Genomic DNA, 17,332 nt, shown 5'->3' with positions numbered 1-17,332 from the left:
AACTATCTACTGGGGCTTTGGGGAAAAATAAATAAATAAAATCTTTAAAAAAAAAAAAAAGATGCTGCCTGCAGGGGCCAGCCCTGTGGCTTGGCGGTTAAGTGCACGTGCTCCGCTACTGGCGGCCCGGGTTCGGATCCTGGGCACGCACTGACACACCGCTTGTCCAGCCATGCTGAGGCAGCAGCCCACATACAGCAACTAGAAGGATGTGCAACCATGACATACAACTATCTACTGGGGCTTTGGGGAGAAAAAGGGGAAAAAAAGGAGAAGGATTGGCAATAGATGTTAGCTCAGGGCCAGGGTTCCCCAGCAAAAAGAGGAGGATTGGCATGGATGTTAGCTCAGGACTGATCTTCCTCACAAAAAAAGAAAAAAGAAAGAAAGATGCTGCCTGCGTATCATCTCAATATTTAGATAGTTGTGCATTTCATTTCAATCACTGGATTTTTTTTTGTTTTTTGGTGAGGAAGATTGGCCCTGAGCTAACATCTGTTGCCAGTCTTCCTCTTTTTGCTTGAGGAAGATTATTGCTGAGCTAACATCCGTGCCAATCTTCCACTATTTTTTTTTTTTTAAAGATTTTATTTATTCAGTTTTTTCCCCCCAAAGCCCCAGTAGATAGCTGCATGTCATAGGTTCACATCCTTCTAGTTGCTGTATGTGGGACTCGGCCTCACGTTGGACGGAGAAGTGGTGCCTCGGGGCGCTCCCGGGATCCGAACCCGGGCCGCCAGCATCAGAGCGTGCGCACTTAACCGCTAAGCCACGGAGCCGGCCCTTCCACTATTTTTATATGTGGGATGCTGCCACAGTGTGGCTTGATGAGCAGTGTGTAGGTCCGCGCCCAGGATCTGAACCCACAAATCCTGCGCCACTGAAGCAGAATGAGTGAACTTAACCATTATGCCACCAGGCCAGCCCGTCAATCACTGGATTTTTTTCAGGTGGTATTAGTACGGTCATGTATCACTTAATGACAGGGATACCTTCTGAGAAATGTGTCATTAGGTGATTTCCTTGTTGTGCAAATGTCATAGAGTGTACTTACACAAACCTAGATGGTATAGCCCACTACACACCTAGGTTATATGTTATTAATTTTATGAGACCACCATCATACATTCAGTCTGTCATTGACTGAAACATCATTATGCAGCGTATGACTGTATTTTGATTTATGTAATCATTCTTGTATACCAAGATTGGTTTTTAAAAATTATTAACCATTTAAAAATCCTAATTTAATTCTTCTTTGCAAAGTTCTAAGCATAGAGTGAGAGTGATTGTAGTTAATTCTTGACTTAAGTACTCTACTAGTTCTATGTCCTATTTGCAGGATTTTGCCATCTTAAACCTGAACTTGGGTTAAACAAATAAGATTGCTTCTTAAATTTACTTTTTGTGTGAATTACTGATTATATTCTTCCTATTCTATGGTTAAAGCACTTTAGCTTGTTCACATTGAATTCAGAATTAGGCCTTTGCAAGTGGGTTATTACTGGCTCAACAAGAGCAAGGAAAGACAGACTTGCAAAGACCAAGGAAGCACGTGTTTGTCTGGAACCAGCTCCTCTGACCTTTCCCTATGGTCTTATTTCTCCAATAATTCTGGACTCTCAAACATTAGCCCTCAGTTATTTTCATATTCAGAGTTGCCAGGGACTAAACAGAAGGTGCTGAGGAATGAGAGAGGCATAAAAGGTTTTAGGAGATAAAAATGCCTTCATCCCATGTATTTTTCAGATTGTTTGAAGGGTTCTCATGTTTAAACTTTGAGTAGAGTTTCTTAGGTTCTGAAATTTGGATCTAGATACTAGGCCAAGAAAAATTGCTGGCTGATCTATTTTGGACTTCAAATGACCTTCAAACTGTTCTACTTTAGAGAAACCACTTAGAGCCATTCTGTCTAGTATAGGCCGGGAAAGTCTAGCACAGGAAAAGGGGATGGCAGATACCACTGACAGGAACTCCCTTTGCAGTGGTACTGTCTCAGTGGTTCAGCTTACTTCGCCTTTAGCTGGACACTGACTTACCAGGGGGCTGGATTACATAACAGTGCTTGTCTTTAGACAGATCTAAGGTTCAATTCACTCCTCTTCATAGAGTTATTCATGTCTGACTTGTACATCCCACCACGATCTGAAGCAGTGCATCCATGTGTCTCCATGTCTGAGAAGTAGTTAACATGGTCAGATTTGGGTGATGCTTAGATGATTCTAAGGTAATTCAAGCTAATCAGGTTGCCACATACTTTTCCAGCAGAAAAGATACTTAAAAGGTGTAGAAGTGTCATCTACCTGAGATGTATTCAGTTAACCTTAAAACTGTTTGTACCTCTCTTAACATTTGGCATGGAAAACTAAACATTCTAAATGACGTCTAATTATTTAAGCTTCCAGAAGTGTTTTTGTGTAATCTTCCATTCTGACAAGGGAGCATTAGAGAAGATGCCCCTAATGATTAAGAAGTCAGGCCAGTATAATTAGGAAACACTTCCAAAACCCACTTCCATCTGGAGACCTTCCTTATTCTATGCTTTGATCTTTGTAACTAATGTTTACTTACTTCCTTTCCTATCATAGTGCTTTCTCTCTTCTCTGGGTTTACTGTAGGGGGATTCTCACAGCGTGAGGAAACTTTTCTTTAACCTACTTGGAGTATAATGTAAATGTTTTTAAGTATACTCCCTGCTTGCCCAGACTATCTACTTGTTCCTTTATAAAGCCCCATTATGTTAATCAGAAGGGAGTTGAATATGAAATGTAAAAAGAAATCAAATGTGGAAACATATTAAGAAAGTGATTGAAGCTCATCTTTCTAGTCTGTGCTAAATTTACAAGCCATGGTTGCTCCTGCTTATCATACAGAGCAGGGAGGAACTGAGCATTAATTCAGAAGGGCAGGGTCCTCAAACATGGGCTCACAGGTTAGTTTCTAAGTCTTCTTTCAGAGTTTCTTTATGAAGATACAAATAAATATTCTTATTTCTTTCCTCTTTCTTATGTAAAAGGATACCTGCTGTCCTGGACCTTATTGTCTTTTAACAGTGTAGGAGATTCTTCTGTATCAGTTTTGGGAGCACTGCTTCCTTCTGTTTAAAGCTGCACAGTATTCCGTTGTATGGATACACTATAATTTATATAAACCAGTCCACTGTGGAGGACAGACCTGCACTAAGTGTTGTATACAAATGACCTTTCATACAGGTAAATATATATGATTAAATTTTAAGCAGTGGAATTACTGGATGGCAGGGCAACTGCTTTTGTTATTTTGGCAGATATTTTCAAAGTACCTTACTAAGGAGGTTGTTCCTATTTGTACTCTGATGATCGGTTTCACCATGGCTTTACACACAGTGTAGTAGCCACCTTAATTTTTGCTGATCTGATAAGTGAAATACACTATCTTGTTGGCGGTTTCATTTGAATTTCTCTGAATATGAATGAGGTGTAACGTTTTGTGTTTAAGAGCAATTTGTATTTCCTTTAGTAAGCAATATCTGTTCATCTTTGCCCTTTGTTGATTTCTAGTTCTTTTTACCTTAGGAAGCTTATTCCTTTGTCTGTAATTAATGAGTTCCAGACATTTTCACTATTTTGTCATTTGTCTTTTAACTTTGTTTTTGGTGTGCTCTGTCATATAGAAGGGTTTTTTTTCTTATGTAATTGAATTTATCTTTTTTTTAATACTTCTGTATTCTAAATCACAGCTAGAAATGACTTCCCTGTGCAAAGGAATCTTCATTTTTTAAAAAAGTAAAAAATGTAATCTTTTATTTTCTACTTTTGACTTTATTGCTTTTAATGAAATCAGAACCTTTTTTTTTTTGTGAGGAAGATCAGCCCTGAGCTAACATCTGTCAATCCTCCTCTTTTTTTGCCGAGGAAGACTGGCCCTGGGCTAACATCCGTGCCCATCTCCCTCCACTTTATATGGGACGCCGCCACAGCATGGCTTGACAAGCAGTGTGTCGGTGTGTGCCCAGGATCCGAACCCTGGGCCGCCGCAGCAGAGCATGCACGCTTAACCGCTACACCACTGGGCCGGCCCCTGAAATCAGAACTTTTAAGCTTTGATCCATGTATAGTTTATCCTGAGATGAATTCAACTTTACTTTTTTCCAGCTAGCTCCCCATTGTGCCATTTCCATTTTCTGAAAAGCGCATATTTTCCCTCACTGATATGAGGTGCCACCTAATTATAAACCAGGTTCATGGTTTTTATTTTACTTTTCTTCTGCTCTCTTGTCAGTCTGTTAATGCACCACCACGATACTGTTACAACTGTTAACAACTTATAATTTGTGTAAATAAAAACATGACTGGTAACCCCCCTCACTGCTCTTCTTTTTTCATGGTTCGTTTAGCTGCTATTGCTTATTAACTTCTCCATAAAACTTCAGAATCTGTTTTTGCCTTGTTCCACAATAATACTAGTAGCAGTAAGAGCAATAGTATTTGTTGTCTATTTTTATATTAAAGAAGAAGAAAAGTCTTGAAATCTTAGGTTCTGTGTAAGCAGGGACTCCCTCAGCCAGAGTAGTGATTTCCCCCGCACACATCTTACACTTGTAAGTTGCGTATCCGCCATTATTCGTTTATGATCCTCAGGAGCAGGAAAGAGCTTATCATTCCATTCCAGTTCTTATAAGCAAATGGAAATTTGGTAAATGAAGGAAACAAAAATTGGTAGCTTTTGGATTATTTGGGTAAATTATCATCATCTACACTGCTGATTGTGATGGGATTTAGTACAATAAATGACCACCTTGGGTCACCATGTAAATCAATGGTGATGATTTACTATTCACGATTAGCCTTTCACATTACTCTTCCAGTTTCACTGCATTTCAAAGAACCATTTAAGTGGAGTTTCACATTTTTTGAACATTCTGGATTGTTGGGAGGCTAAGCTGAAGCTATAGTATGAGGCTTAAAAACGGAAGAACGTGATGCATTACCTCCAGGTAACAGAGATTTATTTTAAGGGCTTTTCTGCCTCTTTCAGTAGTAAATCCTGTTCCCAGTAAATACTTCACTGGAGAACCAGTCACTGGTCACTTTTTAAAAAGCACCTAACTTTTCAGCTAGTATTAAAGTTTTGTTGAAGTGTAGCCCTTTTATGAAGTAAATCGTGGTGTTGATATACTTGAAGAATGTTCATAAATTGCTAGGACTTATCATCAATATTACCCAGATATAAGCCAGGAGCCTCTCCTGTTGTGCCAGAAATCTAAATGGGACTCTTATTTGAGGATACTGAAGTGGCTTAAATTTTGGCAGTTGCTCTGTAAAAGCTAGCTAATCTTTTCTGGTATACTTCTCTTGAGTTTGTATAGTTGACTATATAAAGCATATTGCAAATATTAAAGATGTAGTAAGAATATTTAATTGATTTGTAAATAGAATTGTAGAATCTGTCAGAATAATCCCAATAAAGAATTTTAGAGGCCTTCTCACTTTAGAAAGTAGGCAACTGATACACCTGAAACTGCAGTGTGTTCACATTCACAAAGCATGGGTGGTGGCAGAGCGCATAGTAGCCACCTTGACCCAGTGCATTGCTCTTAATACAGAGCATGCCATATTCTGCTCTCTTTATGTTATAATGGGAAGTAATGTTTATATATGAATAAATTATTTTGGTTTCTTTTTATCTTGACATGGGTGCCAAATAAAATTACATGCTTTTATATTACAAAAGTGATCATTCTGATGTGTATATATTAATGACTGAATTGGGAGTGTCAGTCAGCGAAAGTGAAACTTCATTGGATCTTTGTCATTTTGTAATTCTAAGTATACCTCTGGAAAGTAAGCTTCTCTTTGCTAAAACGTAAGCTCCACAGGGCAGTGATTTTAGTCTTTTTTTATTGTTTTAATCACTGGGATACCCCAATGCATAAAAATGCCTTGACACATACTAGGCACTCAAAATGTTTGTTGAATAAATAATGGTTAGAGTCACAGACTCCCTGGATGCACATACTAGCCACTTCCCATTTACTAACTGTGACCTTGGGCAAGTTATACCATCCTTCTCTGCCTCTGTTTCTTTATGTTTAAAATGGGGATGATAATACTACCAACCTTATAGAATTCTTATAAGACATGTAAAGTGGTTGCTGTTGCTGTTACTGAATATTCAGTTATCTGGTGGGCTGTTAGTAGCATTATTTATTCTGTAACTGGACCGTAACAACAATCCTTAGCATTAGCTTTTGGAACTCCTTGGAGCTGGAGGGTACCTTAAAGTTCTTACGGTCTGACTCAGACTGAAATCACTACCTGAGCATTACCTGAAAGCACTACCTGAGTACTTGGAGGCCATGCCAGACCATCTTTGGGTAGCTTCAAATATAAGACAGATTATATTGAGGCAAAAATTCTTCTCATTAAAGAATCCATTGGTTTGAGGGCCGGCCCCGTGGCTTAGCGGTTAAGTGCGCGTGCTCCACTACTGGCGGCCCAGGTTCTGATCCCGGGCACGCACCGACGCACCACTTCTCTGGCCATGCTGAGGCCGCGTCCCACATACAGCAACTAGAAGGATGTGCAACTATGACATACAACTATCCACTGGGGCTTTGGGGAAAAAAAAAGAGGAGGAGGATTGGCAATAGATGTTAGCTCAGAGCCGGTCGTCTTCCTCAGCAAAAAGAGGAGGATTAGCATGGACGTTAGCTCAGGGCTGATCTTCCTCACAAAAAAAAAAGGAATCCATTGGTTTGAGCTGTAGCTCATGAGCCTTCCAGAACTAATCTATCCTCATCCTGTAGCAGTTCCTAATCCTACAATATTTGAAAACAAGTATCATGTCTCCTTGAGAGGCAGCTCCAAAGTAAATATCCCTGATGTTAACTCTAGCGCTCTCTTTGGCATCCTGGCCCCTGACAATGAAAGTTACCATTTCTGACCATCACAGAAGATTAACATTATTGTCTCATCTTAGATTCTAGACTTCTAATATAGCTAGAGTAAGATTGTGGAGGGAGTAGGGGGGTGAGCTCTACAGCCCACTGCTTAGTTCATAACTATCAACTAAGTCCCCCAAGTCCTTTCCATGTGTGCTGTGTACCCATGTTTCCCCATCGCATACCTGTTCATTTAGTCTTGCAGGTGCAAGCGTACATTCCCTTTTATTTTGTCAAAGGTTACCTTACTTTTCTTGTTCCATTCTGGTAAAGTCCTTTTTGATCTACCTTACTCCTTTCTTACCCAGTTTCATGTGTCATGCCCTGTGTCAATTAAGTTTGTTTACAAAATTACCAATATCTGTACATACATAGGTTTTGTTTTGTTGAGAAGAAGGTGATCATTATATTCTGTAGGTTTGATATGCCTGTTCTTTGATAAGTACAGAGTATGCCCTGGTGTAAACATTTTCTAATGTATTTATTTATTGTTGATTGATGATCAGGGTGTTTCCAATTTGTTGCTATTAACAGCACTACCACAATGCATCCTTTCGATCATATTTTTGTGTCTTGTAGAACACTTCTCTTTCCAAATTTTCTTGGTTGTTTTTCCATTTATTCTTCCAGATGAACTTTATTTATTTATTTTTTCTTTAATTAAAAAGAATGACTTTTATTGCTTTTCTATATAATAAAATCCATGCCTGTTCGCTAAATAAAATTTAGAAAACACAGACCCTGGAGACAGCCAGTTGGACTACACGTGTACATTTTACAAAAAACAACATTCAGTCTCATAATTTGCTTTTTAAAGATAATCTAACATTATGTTTTAATTCTTTCCATGTCAATAAATACGTATTGTCATTTTTTTTTTTTTTTGTTAGTTTGGGGAAGGCACCTGTTCTAACAGGTGGAATTATTTATTTATTTTTTTGTTTATTGCAGTAACATTGGTTTATAACATTGTAAAAATTTCAGGTGTACATCATTGTACTTCTATTTCTGCATAGATTACGTCATGTTCACCACCAAAATACTAATTACAACCCATCACCACACACATGTACCGAATTATCCCTTTCACCCTCCTCCCTCCCCCCCCCCCCTCTGGTAACCACCAATCCAATCTCTGTCCCTATGTGTTTGTTTATTGTTGTTATTATCTACTACTTAATGAAGGAAATCATACGGTATTTGACCTTCTCCCTCTGACTTATTTCACTTTGCATTATACCCTCAATGTCCATCCATGTTGTCACAAATGGCTGGATTTCATCGTTTCTTATGGCTGAGTAGTATTCCATTGTGTATATATACCACAGCTTCTTTATCCATTCGTCCCTTGAGGGGCACTTAGGTTGCTTCCAAGTCTTGGCTATTGTGAATAACGCTGCAATGAACACAGGGGTGCATGTACCTTTGCAAATTGGTGTTTTCAAGTTCTTTGGATAAATACCCAACAGTGGAATAGCTGGATCATATGGTAGTTCTATCCTTGCTTTTTTGAGGAATCTCCATACTGTTTTCCATAGTGGCTGCACCAGTTTGCACTCCCACCAGCAGTGTATGAGAGTTCCCTTCCTCCACATCCTCTCCAACACATGTTGTTTCCTGTCTTGTTAATTATAGCCATTCTGACGGGTGTGAGGTGATATCTCATTGTAGTTTTGATTTGCATTTCCCTGATAGTGATTTTGAACATCTTTTCATGTGTCTGTTGGCCATCTGTATATCTTCTTTGGAGAAATGTCTGTTCAGGTCTTTTTGCCCATTTTTTAATTGGGTTGGTAGTTTTTTTGTTGTTGAGATGCATGAGTTCTTTATATATTTTGGAGATTAAGCCCTTATCAGATGTATGGTTTGCAAATATCTTGTCCCAATTGTTAGGTTGTCTTTTCGTTTTGTTGATGGTTTCCTTTGCTGTGCAGAAGCTTTTTAGTTTGATGTAGTCCCATTTGTTTATTTTTTCTATTGTTTCTCTTGCCCGGTCAGACATGGTGTTTGAAAAGATGTTGCTAAGACCGATGTCGAAGAGCGTACTGCCTATGTTTTCTTCTAGAAGTTTCATAGTTTCAGGTCTTACATTCAAGTCTTTAATCCATTTGGAGTTCTTCCAGATGAACTTTAAATTAGGCTTCTAAATTCCAATTTCATTGATATTGCACTGAATATATACTTTGAGGACTGGCATCTTAATTATTGAGTCTTCCCATCAAATATTGAAATTCTACAGGAATTTAAGTATAATTCACATTTTTCTATGGATTTAGGCATGCTTCCATTCGGATCCCAAAATACAATTGGAAGAGACACGTAATGGTTTTCTCCTTTCCCTGAGTTTTATGAAGTGGGAGACTTGATCATGAAGTCTCAAGTATATGATCATTTTATTTTTGCAATTTTCACTTCTTATGTTTACCTCTATGGTGATTCAGTTGAGAGACATTGAAGGTTTTTACACAAAGACAGTTTGGATTATATTTTGAGGTTTTCACTGCAGATACTGGACAAGTATTAGTATAAAGGTAAATAATGTGGTTAGCAGAAATGTGATGTTTAGTCACTCTTTAAGTTCATCTTATTTTTACTTAGTTGTCTTCAGTATTGAAATCTTAATATTTGAACTTTTCAGTAAGAAGCAAGATTCTAATTGCAACATATATTTGAAGGATATACAAACATGAGTGTCAGACTTACTTAATAGATAACCATCTCTTATGGGATTATCTACAAAATTTTCTTTTTGAAATTAAAAAACCTTTTCCTGGGCCAAAATCGTATTTCACATGTGGCTCTTTCCACCATAAGAATCTTTATTCTGTGTGGTCTTTTAAGTGGCTTTTTTCTGTTTTTCAGAGAAAGTTTCACTGTGCAAATTTGACTTCATGGCCTCGCTGGCTGTATTCCTTATATGATGCTGTAAGTAACTTACCTTGAACTTTTTGTTTCTACAGTAATCCACGTCATAATTAAGGGTCACTAGAGCAAAACGTAGGTTTTCATACTCAGTGGTGTTTAATTTTCAAAACTAACGCCATTTGTTATATTAAGTAGAACATGCAGGAATCAGAGACACTGCTGCGTAGGCTTTGCCTTTCATTCATAGAACTTTTAGTTTTCCCACAGTTTCTAGTGGCTTATAACTTTAGGACAAGATACCGATACATTTTAAGGTTTATTAACAATTTGAAATTTTGTTAGGTCAAGTGGTAGTTACATTTAGAAAATTAAGGAATCCTTCTATAACAATGTTTTAGTTTTTTTCCTAAACAAGGATATTATATCTCCTGATTCCTAGTGTATTAATTGATGCATCCACAAGTGTTTTTGCTCCTCAAATTTTGATACTAGGTGTCGCCACATCTTGCAGAACTCACTAAAAGACAGACTGTTGGAATAGTTCAGAGAATCTGCATTTTAGACAAAAAGACTGTTTTCAAAGCATGATTTCTATCAGTCTCTCTGCTTTGGGGCAAATTCCTTGAGTATCTATTAAATGAGGATAATGGTAACTATTGTACTTGGCACATAGTAGACATTCAACAAATACTAGTCATTTCCCGTAGTGAATCACCTTGCCCACAGATTTGGAGTCCTGGGAATACTGAACAGATAGGTTTTGAGCACTTACCAGATGCACAAGATTAAAGGACACTACAGTTCACTCTACTCTTCAGCAGCTTTTGGGCCACTACAAATACACAAGAGCCAAGAGTGTTTTTTGCTTACACTTGTGCAAAGATAGTAAGCACTTTTCTGTAGTAAATAGGAACCAAATAAGGTATGTAGATAGCAAGTGCTACTGCCATTTATAGGGGCCAGAATCCCTATGGACTGAGTCAGAAAAGGCTTCCTCGAAAGGGGGAGAAGAGAGGCCAGTGCCAAGCTGCTGAGAACAGAGCACCTGCAAGGCAGTGAGTCAGGAGCACGTGCCCCAAGATAGCCAGACTGTGGGAGAGAGGCCAGGAAAACCAACTCCATGCTGCTGGGCAAAGGAATTGGGGCTTGGATCATTTCTGCATAAGAAAACAGACATATTTAAACTAGGACTCAGATTTTACTACATAGTGATGCCTTAAATTGCTACTAATTATTCATTTTATTAAAAAGAGTTGAAAAGCTGACAGTAAATTATAAAAAGTCTGTGAACTTATGGCTACTTTTATTTTAAACATCAAGGAAACCTTAATGGATAGAATCAAGAAACAGCTACATGAATGGGATGAAAATCTAAAAGAAGATTCTCTTCCTTCAAATCCAGTAGGTATGAAAAATCAGTTTCCTTCCTGTGGACTGTGATGTCTTACTAAAAGAAATTATATGTTTTCTGTTTAATGAAACCAAAAATTTTAGTTTAACATCTTTATTAGTTATGAAAAGCATACACATTTGCTTTGAGCAGTTAAAAAAATTAGTATTTTTTAGTTAATTGTAACAAAGTTCTTAAATTCTGTGAGCACTCCAATTTTGGGCAAGGTTTTCATAAAAAGTTCAAATTGCAATAAATGGCTCACATCCAAAACACACTTTCTGAGTGTAGACTCTCCTTTCCCTATTCTTTAAGGTGGTTTTAAGTGACCCCAGTTCCAGGACTTATTTACATATAATTTCTAAATCTGTTTATTAGGTACAGTTAGCTACTTTTCTAGTCTCGTAGCAAATAAGTGACTTCTTCTAACATGGGTTTGATTTCATGTTTAACTTGAAAGAAGGCATTTACAAAAACAAGTATGGGAAAAGAGGTTACATTTTAGAACTTCTTAAGAGTATATACTTGATATATTGCTTATAATTGTGTGAAATATGTTCTTTGAGAACCCTGTAGAGAAGGGTTTATTTCAAAGGGACATTATCTGATTTATAAGTTGTCTGATACTCATCTTGCTTCATCAGTTTAAAACTTGAAAAACCCACCATGTCTTTAAGATTTTTCTTACAGAGTAGCTGCTTGTCTTCCTATTGATGATGTATTAAGAATTCAGCTCCTTAAAATTGGTAGTGCTATCCAACGACTTCGCTGTGAACTAGACATTATGAATAAAGTGAGTAAAGTGAATATGTTTGTGATACTCATGTTTAGTCAGTCCAGAGAGCTAGGATGCACTGTTTGCTATGGGGGTCCACTCCTATAGTCATGCAATTAAAAAACTAATTGCCCATCATGGTTTACATTACAAATATTTTAAAGAAAGAAACGAATTGTTTTGCATTCCTCAAATATGAATGAATACCTTTAATAACTTCATTTAGACTTTGTGAACACTTGATTTCTACATGGAACATCTGTGGTTTTATATATCAGTCTTTACTTCTTTATCCTAGAAGGTCATTAATTTTATAAGGGAATGTGTCAGATCTCAGATTGTGGGTTTTTTTTGCTCCATCTTTAAAACTATATTTCTGAATGGTTAGAAGGAAAATATGACATTCAGAGGGATCAATACCTTAGAGAAGTTTCTTGATGAGCTATGTAATTACATAATTAAATGAATGTGAATTTTCCCCACTAATTTTCTCTTAAATTTTTTAGTGTACGTCTCTTTGCTGTAAACAATGTCAAGAAACAGAAATAACAACCAAAAATGAAATATTCAGGTGAGATCTTTATTACATTTTTAGTATACTTCTGAATACATTTTCCCAACTGCCTTAATAGAATTATAGTCAAGACTATAGTACCATTCTCTGTGTATTTCCCTCCATTAAATTAAATTACAAACATTCAGCAATTGAAATATGGGGAATTAACTCACTGTTAGGTAAGACAGTCTTCCTGATTGGGTCCTCAGAGCAACAATGGATAAGTAAGAGATTATTCAGAGGTAAGGAGGATGGTAAACTAAAACAACTGGGCAATCCTTTTTCACCCTGTCCTTGTTGAAAATCTATATATTATACAACATCTGTATGTTAGAATATCTTCTTAGTAATTCAGGACCTAACATGAATGCCTCATGCATTATATTTCAATCAAACATCAGTTTTGCCACATAGGGCCAAGATAAAGTAGGACAGTCGTCTGAACATGTGCTGAAGCTGTGTGATATAAGTGTTCAAAAATTATGATAAATTCATCATAATTATAAATCAAGACGGTAAGGAAACTGCTGTCTGCAAAGTAATAAGCTACCCAAAATGATCAAACGGGACCTTTCCATTGCATGTCCATTCTTGGAGACTCCTTTAGAGGAAGTTGAGCTCTGTACATTTTAGAAGGTTTAAAAACCTAGTACTGTTTTCCTTTTGGTCATCATGGAAAACATTTAGAATAAAACTGGGCTGACTACCAACCTCTTGTTATTGTATTGGATTCTATTATCTAAAACTAACTAAAAAGTTAAAAACTATAGCTCTTATAACCTTATTTCTTGGTGAACTTTTTAAATATCTGTTACTTTTTTTTTTTTCATTTTGACTTACTTATCCTCTGTGCTGATTCTGTTTTAGTTTATCCTTATGTGGGCCAATGGCAGCTTATGTGAATCCTCATGGCTACGTGCATGAGACGCTTACCGTGTATAAGGCTTGCAACTTGAATCTGATAGGCCGGCCTTCTACAGTGCACAGCTGGTTTCCCGGGTAATATGATGGTGGTGGTGACGTTTGTTTGTTTTTGATTTTGCCTTAATTGGGCAGAAAAACAGAGTCCTAAGCAGAGTTGCTAGAATTATAATCAGAAATAGACAATGAAATGAATAATTCTATTTAAATACTCTTCATTTTCATGAATGGCTAGAAACAGCTATTTTTCCATAGTCTCATTGAATGTAAAGTTAGGGAGAAAGAAGATTGGCAACTGCCATTATCCTCAAATCAACTATACAGTTAGTTAATCTAAACTTTTTTCATTTCCTATCAGCTCGTTCTGAAAATTAACTGTTTTATGACCCAGTAAAACTCTATTTGAACCATATTCTGTAATATGTAAAACCAGAGAATGTTGCTCAAGCAGTGGTAAACAAGAAAGATGCAGAAACCATTGACTCCTGCTTTTCTTCTATTTTTGCCTTTTTTTTGCCCTTAGTCCAGTGGCCTTCACAGTATGATCCTGGGACCAGCCGCACCACCTGGGATCCTGTTCGATTCCCTCAGCCATATTATCTTCAAGAACCCTATTATTTGTCTTTTGTTCCAAATTCTGGGTCAGTGTTTTATTTTGAAAGAGGCAAGCTGAGTAAGGATTAGTGATTATACTCTATTCTGGACCTAGAACCATGTCATGTGGATTGTCCACTCTTATTTGACACCCTTCTTAAGGACTAAAACTAGAATTAATTTATTAATATAAATACTAAATGTGGGCAATACCTAGGAAAAAAGTAAGGAAAGGGTTGCAGTTACATAGTTTGGTTTATTTTTCTTAAAAACAGAAATGCCATGGCTTATATTTCTGGTGAAATTATCTGAAAAAATCATTCTTATTTTAGAAGAGTAGTTCTTAAATCTTGTATGAGGAATAGGCTTATTTTTCCCCATCACCCTTCCAATTTTAACTCACCCAAAAGTGCATATTTCTACAGGTGGTTGCTGTTTTTCTAACTTAACTTGTCTCCAATACAAAACAACAAAGGAAAAGCAGGTGTGAGTTAGAATGTGGTCTTGGCAACCAACAATTTGTATAAAGAAATCCATATTAAGATGTTTTTCTTTTGCAGCATTGGAAAAAAAAATTTAAACATAGCTTAAGAACACAAACAAGTAACATATATATAACCTATATATAAAGACTGATGCATTACCATGATGAAATGTACAAATTAGAAAATCTTTTTTTTTTTTGGTGAGGAAGATTAGCCTTGAGCTAACATCTGTTGCCAATCCTCCTCTTTTTGCTGAGGAATATTGGCCCTCGGCTAACATCCGTGCCCATCTTCCTCTACGTGGTATGTGGGATGCCTGCCACAGCATGGCTTGATGAATGGTGCCTAAGTCCGTGCTCGGGATCTGAACCTGCAAACCCCGGGCCGCCAAAGCAGAGTGCATGAACTTAACCACTATGCCACCAGGCTGGCCCCTAGAAAATCTTTTTATGAGGTTTCATGGAACTGTACAGATCAAAGCTCAGAGTATTTATTCTTCTCAACCTTTAGAATTTGGCTCTAAGATCCATCTTCATAACAGGTTTATATGATGATAGGCTTTTGGGGTACAACAATGTGTTTCCTTAGCTGATATCTTTCCTTAATTTTGTAGGTATGCCTGGACTATTGCCCAGTGTAGGATCTGTGCAAGCCATATTGGATGGAAATTTACAGCCACCAAAAAAGACATGTCACCTCAGAAATTTTGGGGTTTGACTCGATCTGCTCTGTTGCCCACAATACCAGACACTGAAGATGAAATAAGCCCAGACAAAGTAATACTTTGCTTGTAAACAAATATGGTAAGGATAAAGTTATTTAACAAGTTGGTATTCTAAAAATCAGATCTGCTTTGGAAATTACCACTTTTGATGCATACCTAAGTAGAAAAGCAACATTACATGGAAGGTTGCAGGTTCTTAGTCAAATTGTATTTGAAGATTTAAATTAAAACATACTATTGAAGAGAATGAAAGTACTATTGAAGACAATGAAAAGATGGTTTTCAAAGACAATGGTTTTCTGGAGTATCTACTTTAGTAGCTTGGTGCCATTACTCTGTGGACTCTGATATGTCTGGGAGCATGTCATTGAGAGGACTAGAAGACACCTCTGAAAGGGATGAGATTGTTTCCTGCACAAAACATATTTGAAATTCCTGTAATGTGAGGTTAATTATAATGATATGATCCCAAAACACAGAACAGCATGTTTGTATCAGCGCTCCAAATGGCTGACGTTCCAAAAGCCAGGGTGCCATGCACAAGTAGATGTTCCTTTTTGAAAGAGGCAAGGCAGTGTATATTAAGGGCTTTGTTCCTTTAGAGCTTCTCTGAGATATTGTGCTTTGTAAATTTTGAAAATACTAAAGAGGTAAAATATGCAGTTTGAGCCCCAAAATAAAGTTTTCATTTCTTTACGTGTTCGTTAGTGAAAAACAGTATTTTGTGTATTTGTTCAGTGTTTGTTTGAAGTATAACCCTGGTTATTCTGTTCCAAGGTTTAATTTGTATCTAAACTACTATGGAGCAGAGATGCTATTTTTTAGGCTGTTTCATTAAATGTAAATTGAAGAAAATCTGTAAGTAAACTTTAAATAATGTAAAATATCTACTCATAAGTAGATAATTTAGGTGTAAGAAGTAATTTTTAAGATAAAGTTCTAGATAGACTCATTTGCCACTACCTCTTTGCTTATACATTCAAGGGTTTATCCGATCCTTTCACATTTGCGTAATTAACTTTGGTTTTGATATTCTTTCACTGCTTTGGGAAAAGTTCGACTAATCAGATAAAATGTATGAGGCCAAAAACAGACTGTTAAATTTCTTATGTTTTAATTTATCAGTATTTTGTCTTTTACCAAACATGCAATGGTTTTGATTGCCTAGACTGAAAACATTAATATCGTATTACATATTTATGTAAAGAGAGTAAATGAAAAGCAACCCAAGAATGCTGTCAGTTCTTTAGCACGTGCCCCTGCCTCATTCAGCATGCCCAAGATTGTAACTTTTTTTCGAAGCTTTACTTCATTACTACTACTAATAACCTTGGGTTTATATGACTTTACTAGTTGTTCATCAGTCTTACACTGAACTAAAACTTACTCTAAATGGATTCCAGGGAGTTCTTTGCAGCAGCACACCACACCTCTTTACATTGAAATCCAAACCAGTTGGCGTGAGGGAACATTGCTTTTACATTTGCCCCCTGAAGGGTGTAATCTTAGAATGTTCTATATTGTTTACTGACACTTGCAAATAAAATTTTCTGATACGTAAAAACATGCATATAATACTATTTTCAAGTGTTTTATACATGACAAAACCAGACCTCTGAAGTAGCTAAATCAACATCCCTCCTATATAGAATAGTAGGAATTCTCTGATGTTAGGTCCAAACATCTATTTTAGTAGTACTTAAATATTTCAATGTCTTATTTTATAGTACGTTTAATTACTGACCTGTGCGCAGTTGTCTCTGAGGCCCCCTTTCTTGCACCACAGCCCCTGTTACACTGAGTGTCTGTCACACTTCCTCTTAGCTGGGCTTTAAGAGAAATATGCTTTTCAAAAATGTTTTATCAAGGTCCAAAATTGCTATTTGCCCATAGAGTACAAAGATGCTATGACTGGCTACACAGAAAGGAAAATCAATTGTAAAATGTCAGAATATAGCAACTGAAATAATACTTTGTGCTATACACCCATTTACCCACTGAAAGCATTTAAGGCTCAAATCTTTAAAAAGCAAATGTATAGGCCTGTTCATGGAAATTTTAATGTAGGTCATATCCTTTTAATTAATGAAAGAAATTAAC

The 17,332-nt window shown here is 36.8% G+C and overlaps 1 protein-coding gene across 3 annotated transcripts in view; it reads left to right on the top strand.

Moving 5' to 3' along the window:
- The window catches only part of CRBN (cereblon), a 29,024-nt gene extending 13,096 nt beyond the window's left edge, over positions 1-15,928 (top strand). For 2 of the 3 annotated variants that reach the window (XM_087431369.1, XM_004442406.3), the window contains exons 6-11: positions 9,785-9,847; positions 11,108-11,192; positions 11,855-11,970; positions 12,459-12,523; positions 13,376-13,507; positions 15,122-15,928. In XM_087431369.1, coding sequence (XP_087287495.1) covers positions 9,785-9,847; positions 11,108-11,192; positions 11,855-11,970; positions 12,459-12,523; positions 13,376-13,507; positions 15,122-15,302 — 642 coding nt within the window. In that variant the 3' untranslated portion in view covers positions 15,303-15,928. The remainder of the gene's footprint in view (positions 1-9,784; positions 9,848-11,107; positions 11,193-11,854; positions 11,971-12,458; positions 12,524-13,375; positions 13,508-15,121) is intronic. The other variant, XM_087431370.1, reaches the window with a different exon arrangement.
- Positions 15,929-17,332: the final 1,404 nt, after the last annotated feature.

The sequence above is a fragment of the Ceratotherium simum genome, chromosome 5 (assembly GCF_057802395.1).
Source record: "Ceratotherium simum simum isolate JZ-2026a chromosome 5, ASM5780239v1, whole genome shotgun sequence".
Taxonomy (NCBI): Eukaryota; Metazoa; Chordata; class Mammalia; order Perissodactyla; family Rhinocerotidae; genus Ceratotherium; species Ceratotherium simum.
The sequence above is the reverse complement of the archived record's forward strand: the minus strand, read 5'-3'. Positions and strand labels throughout refer to the sequence as shown.